General features: G+C 50.3%; 1 protein-coding gene across 1 annotated transcript; it reads right to left on the reverse strand.

Annotated features, from left to right (window-relative positions):
• Positions 1–901: 901 nt before the first annotated feature.
• Positions 902–2889, reverse strand: LOC119336620 (probable N-acetyltransferase HLS1). The gene is made up of 3 exons (XM_037608669.1): positions 2626–2889; positions 2224–2408; positions 902–2012 (listed from the first exon to the last, which is right to left on the reverse strand). The coding sequence occupies exons 1-3, from the start codon at positions 2854–2856 to the stop codon at positions 1169–1171; spliced, it is 1260 nt and encodes a 419-aa protein (XP_037464566.1). The 5' UTR covers positions 2857–2889; the 3' UTR covers positions 902–1168.
• Between the last annotated feature and the right edge of the window lie 2996 nt (positions 2890–5885).

Raw genomic sequence — 5885 nt, forward strand, 5'->3', positions numbered from 1 at the left:
ACTGTCAAGCTAGCTAGGAGGAGTACTTCGATTAATTAACGCGCAGTTGAATGTGTCTTTTTGATGTTCTTAGATTAGGTTTCCTGCGAGGTGAGTGCATGATGGGCATCTTGGCATGTCACTGTCCTGTGTAGCTCATCACAGAACCCAAATGGCTAATTGGTTAGTTAATTGGGTCCATTATCTCTAGTGAAGTGTCCACTAGTGCAGGATGCAAATCCTGTGTTGTTCTTATGCAGAGGCACAATCTGGATAGTCCAATGACTTGGCTTGCTTTTTGTTTTCAAATTCGTTGGACTCGGCTAATCACGGCCTAAACTGTCATATTCATATCTTGGAAGCATTTTGGCCTCCGGACTGGTTCTGGTAGCAAGTACAAAATGAAGTTCAAATGTTTTTAAATATCATACAGAATGGATTACATTCATTTTACATTATGGTTTCAAGGTAATTAAATAGGCTACCTTTACGCGCTGGTGCGGTAAATAGGTTATAGGTTATTTTTACACGCTGATCATTGTACCAATCCATATTTTTGAACCATGCATACGTGACAATGAAATTGTTACAAAGTTTTGAATTCCAGAATCTGTTTACGCGATAATGAAATCGTCAAGGAAATAAGTGCTTGTGGATACGGTAGTCTAGGGGTTTAGGTGAGTAAAAAAGAAGTTGAGATGAAAAATGAGCCAGCCCAATATATAGTTTGGAGGTGATTGCAGGAAGATATCTCTTCTTATTGGCTCACTACACATTTGTTTTCGATCACCGTTGCTTCGAGGAATTGACAGGAGCGCTGCCTTTTCATTTTTCATTGGGGGGAAAGTGCAACAGCGCGGTGCGATTTTAAGATGAAAATATTGACTCATTATGCCATGTATGCACCGTGAACAATTTGACATAAACAAGGTGGCTAGCGATGCATTGTTCATCCTGGCTGCTTGAAAAACAAACTAAATAAATCAAGTTTAAGCTAGTTTTAAAATTTCTACTTGAGTAGCACGACTGGATTAAGCCTTGGGGGAGTTGATGCCACCGGTGGCAAGGCAGGTAATTGCCACCGGGTGCAATGTACATGTCTGTCAAAATTGGGCAGAGGACGACTCTGCCTGCTCCTGCCTGCGCCGTGCGTGCCAATGGTAGTGTCAATGGCATTGCGGCGGCTACGTCAGAACTCGCGGGGGTCGACGAAGAGCACGCTGCCCGGCGGCGCCGACGCCGGCCAGTCGGAGGCGGCATTGCTGTCGGAGAGGTTCTTGATGCACCAGACGTCCTCGTCGTAGGAGAAGCGGTGCCAGCTTGGGATGGCGGCGGCGGCCGGGTCGTCGGGGCTGAGGTCGGCGGCGACGACGCCGCAGGCTGGGTTGTTGCGGGCCATGTTGTGGGCGTGGCTGCAGAGCGTGCGGAGCAGGGCCGGGCCCTCCGGCCCGGACATGCGGACTCCGTAGATGAGGTAGGCGCCGAAGGGGCGGAAGATGTCCGGCACGGAGGGCACGCGCAGCCACGGCGCGGCGCGGTCCAGCGCCCGGACCGCGGCGAGCGAGTGCCGGAGCAGCGCCGGCGCGCCGTCCACGCGCAGGCGGAGCGACCGGGTCTGGTCCCAGACGCTCAGCACGGCGAACGACGGCGACGGCGCGTTTGCCGTGGTGTGGCCGTCGGAGCTCTCGATGGCCACGAAGGTGCCGAGGGTGAGCTTGTGGGCGAGGAGCGCCGGCAGGTCGGCGGGGAGGAACTCGGTGTCCCGCGCCGGGAGGAGCCGCGCGTAGGCCGCGGCCGCCAGCGTGGGCGTCAGCTGGAGCACGCGGTGGCGGCTCGTGACCGGCAGCCACCGCGCGTGCACGGGCCGGCCCAGGAGCACCGGCCGCCGGAACGGCACGTACCCGAACCGGCCGGCGAAGAGCGCCAGCGACGCCTTGTTGGACTCCGTGGTCGCCATGGTCGCGTGCGCCGCGCCCCGCTTACGGCTCCACTCCTCCGCCGCCTTCACCAGCGCCGTCGCGATCCCCAGCCGCCTATAACACAACGGAAAAAGCACAGCCGCCGTCAGCACGCCATTGCTCAAAAGAAGAAACTTGTACCAGTCGCGATTAGGCAAGAAGGGAAAGCGCACTCGTAAGCAAGCACGGAAAAAATATCGGCGATTAGGCTGCGCATGCATTGCGCACGCGCGCCGGCCGGCCGCCATGGCCGTGTGAAAAGACCGGGGGAAGCAAAAGTAAGTACCTGTGGGAGGGGGAGACCCTGAGGCCGAGGATGAAGGCCACCTTCACGTACGCCGCCGCCGGCTGCTGCTGCTGCTTCGCCACCGAGCCGGAGGAGGAAGAAGAAGACCCGGTGCTGCCGCCGCGGCTGACCATCTTGATGCAGGCCTTGATGACGCCGACCATCTCCTCCCCGCACTCTGCAACCTATACGCACAAGACATCCATGGATCGATCACAAGTTAGTTAGCTACTTGGCGAGTAGTTACCGATCTTAATTACACCGCATGCACATCGATCACGAGCCAATTATATACGCAGGAGCTTGTGCTACTAGCTACAGCAGGGGTCAAGCATGGCTGCATTAATATACGGATCATGATCAAGGAAGGCGATTAGTTAGTTAATAATTACTGCGACGTACCAGCATGACGTGCTCCGGCGCGTGGCGGACCCTGGCCAGCGGGTCGCCGATCTGCTCCACGCACAGCGACATGCTCTTCCTCTTCTTCTTCTTGCCGCCGGCCTGGTCGCCGGAGAGGCCGACCTCGCACCGGCGCTCCAGCTCCTCCACCGCCGCCAGGTCCCGCTCCACGTCCAGCTCCCTCACGGTGACCTCCACCGCCACCCTCTGCATGCCCACCTTCCCGGCCATGCTTGCCTCTTCTGCCTTCTCAATGGCTATCTGCTGCTGCTGCTGCTTCTGCTTCTGCTCCGATGAGGGGCGCGGCGCCATATTTATACTGCGGGGAGACGAAGGGGAGGGGCTTAGGGATGACCCTTGGGTTCAATCTCCACTAGCTTTTGACGTGGGGCCGGGAGAACAAGTGTGATCGATCGGTGCAAAGAGAGAACAATGCCGCCTTTTGAATAATGGCTACTGGCTGCCTTCTACTATTTATACTTCTCCTTTTCAAATGAATTAATTTACTTCCAACAATTTCATAGAGCTGCCCTTGCGGTTTTTATCCGAGTAGCGGAAAAATCCACTGGCGGTTATGCACCGGTAATGTGTTAGGAAAATCCGTGTGTGTATGTTTATAAGTAGCTAAATTTAAATATTTTCCGAAGATATCCGTAGTGAATTTAGCTAAATTTAGATATTTTCCTAAGATAACCAGAGTGACTTTAGCTAAAATTTAGATATTTTCCTAAGATCTTACATCACCATACTCACTGATATTAGTTTAGCCATTCGCTAGACTTTGAGAGAATATAAGAAGGCCAGAACACAAGAGAACCTTCACGGCCTCAACCTGTGTCTAACTGCTTGACCCCCTATTGGGTTTTAAGACCCATTACAAGCATTTTCTCTACATAATGATCAACCTACGTCCAAAAAATATAGTATGCTTCGAAGATGGTTTTTGAGCCCCTCAGTATTAAAAGATCAAGTGTTGGCATGCTTAAGGACAATTTCGTAACTTTTAGTGATCAAAGATCACTTGAGTCCTTAGGTATACTGATACTATCAAATGGGGATGTCGAGATTGTGAAGCGAAGCTTTTCTTGCAAATTGCTTAGAGATCAATCTCCAAACCCCCTCCATCTCATTCTTCCTAGTCTATCTCATCATGTCTTGAATTGTTCCGACTCTCCAACTCCATTCCATGTGGAGCCACTGACTACCTTTAATAGAGGTAGCCTACTAACACGAACCTCCAAGAGCTATTCGATCATTTGAGGATGCTATAGAAACCACTCACTCATGTTTGGTTCTTCCGAGTGAGTTTTCTCCAGAACCTCCAAGTCAGCCACCTTGAACTCAACGTGTTATTAGGTCCCTCCGAGTGAGATTCACCCAGACACTCTAAATGCATCCAATAGCACAATCCAATCCATGTATCTATAACCGTTTGGGCCCATCGAACGTGATTCTGTCGGGCCCTATGAGTATTTCAAAACTTACCACTTTTAGTTTGGTTTGATTCCTCCTAGGGAAACACTTGGGACCATAACCTATGGGTTGTATGGAAGAAATGTGCAACAATCAGATTTCGGTGTCTTTCCACTCGAGACCTATCAAGTCTTGTTCTGAGTTTCGAAGGGCATTCTACACCAACTCTTATGCAAAGCCTTTGAACTCTTCTCCGCTTTGTTATCCAAGCCTATCCTTTGAACACCCAACCTCTCCAAAAAAAGGATCCATCATGTGGGAGTTTGAGTGTGGATGAGATAACCTTTTAACACTAGTAGAAAACAAGGCTTTCGTCCAAGCAGGGAAAACCCATTAATCCCGGTTCACTCACGAACCGGGACCCATGGGGGCATAGGTCGCGGTTCGTGAGGCCAGGGGGCCGGCCGGGCCTCGTAGGGCATTGGTCCCGGTTCATCTGGCCCCTTTGGTCCTGGTTTCAGGCATGAACCGGGACCAATGTGCCTCGCTCCTGGCCCACCAGCATTGGTCCCGGTTGGTGGCTTGAACCGAGACCAATGGTTGTCCTTTAGTCCCGGTTCCAGCCATGAACCGGGACCAATGAGATTCCTATATATACCCCTTACCCGTGAGCAAAGCAGTGGGGTGCGCTGCTTTTTTTGGGAGAGGTGTGTGAGAGGTGTGTTGTGCTCTAGCTCACCTCCTATGCACATGAGGTGTTCGATAAAATGCCCGAGCCACACTTAAGCTTTCTCCTCTCGAAGCTCCTTGTCCAAACTCCATTTTCCTCAAGATTTGTCTAGGTTAGGCTGTCCGTCCTGTCCCATCCGCGTCCTCACAACCGTCGATTGCCTGCGCCAATCTTGTCGCCGGTACCACCGTGGTGAGCTCTTGTTCTTATCTTCTTTCTAAAAGGAAAAAGTTCTTACTTGTATGATTTAGATAGATACTTGTGTAGTTTTCTTACTTATTACTGTTTGTTATTATATAGTGCGATGGTTTTGGTATCCACCTCCGTCGGTCCTCGTCATGTCTATGATTCGGATGTGATATATATATATATATATATATATATATATATATATATATATATATATATATATAAATCTTTTATAACTATTAGTTTCATTTAGTTTTTATTAAAATTATGCCGAGCAACGTGACATAGATTTTTTTTATGTAGGAGGTAATTGAATCCGAAATTCCAATCGACCCTATTGTCGAGAGGTTAAATTTAATTGAAGAAGAAAAGTGGCTGAAGAAAACAAGCGAAATGGTTCTATGTGTTGTCCATGCCCTATATGTGGGAATACGAAGTCTTACTCTGACCGGAAAATCCTGCACAGCCACCTGCTTTATAAGGGTTTCATGTCACGCTCTAATGTTTGGAGCAAGCACGGGAAAACATGGGTTATGATGGAAGACAACGAAGAAGAATAGGATGATGACAACTTGTTGGGGAACGTAGTAATTTCAAAAAAATTCCTACGCACACGCAAGATCATGGTGATGCGGGAGGGGAGAGTGTTGTCCACGTACCCTCGTAGACCGAAAGCGGAAGCGTTAGCACAACGCGGTTCATGTAGTCATACGTCTTGACAATCCGACCGATCCAAGTACCGAACGCACGACACCTCCGAGTTCAGCACACGTTCAACTCGATGACGTCCCTCAAACTCCGATCCAGCCGAGCTTTGAGGGAGAGTTCCCTCAGCACGACGGCGTGGTGACGATGATGATGTTCTACCGATGCAGGGCTTCTCCTAAGCACTGCTACGACATTATCGAGGTGGATTATGGTGGAGGGG

Source organism: Triticum dicoccoides, chromosome 7B (genome assembly GCF_002162155.2).
Source record: "Triticum dicoccoides isolate Atlit2015 ecotype Zavitan chromosome 7B, WEW_v2.0, whole genome shotgun sequence".
Taxonomy (NCBI): Eukaryota; Viridiplantae; Streptophyta; class Magnoliopsida; order Poales; family Poaceae; genus Triticum; species Triticum dicoccoides.

Bases quoted from the DNA above. Each gene is read 5' to 3' on its own strand.
- LOC119336620 (XM_037608669.1), bottom strand. From the start codon at position 2,856: ATGGCCGGGAAGGTGGGCATGCAGAGGGTGGCGGTGGAGGTCACCGTG. The intron at 2,409-2,625 runs GTACGTCGCAGT...TTGTGCGTATAG, and splicing joins CGCCGGAGCACGTCATGCTG to GTTGCAGAGTGCGGGGAGGA. The intron at 2,013-2,223 runs GTACTTACTTTT...GTTGTGTTATAG, and splicing joins AGGGTCTCCCCCTCCCACAG to GCGGCTGGGGATCGCGACGG.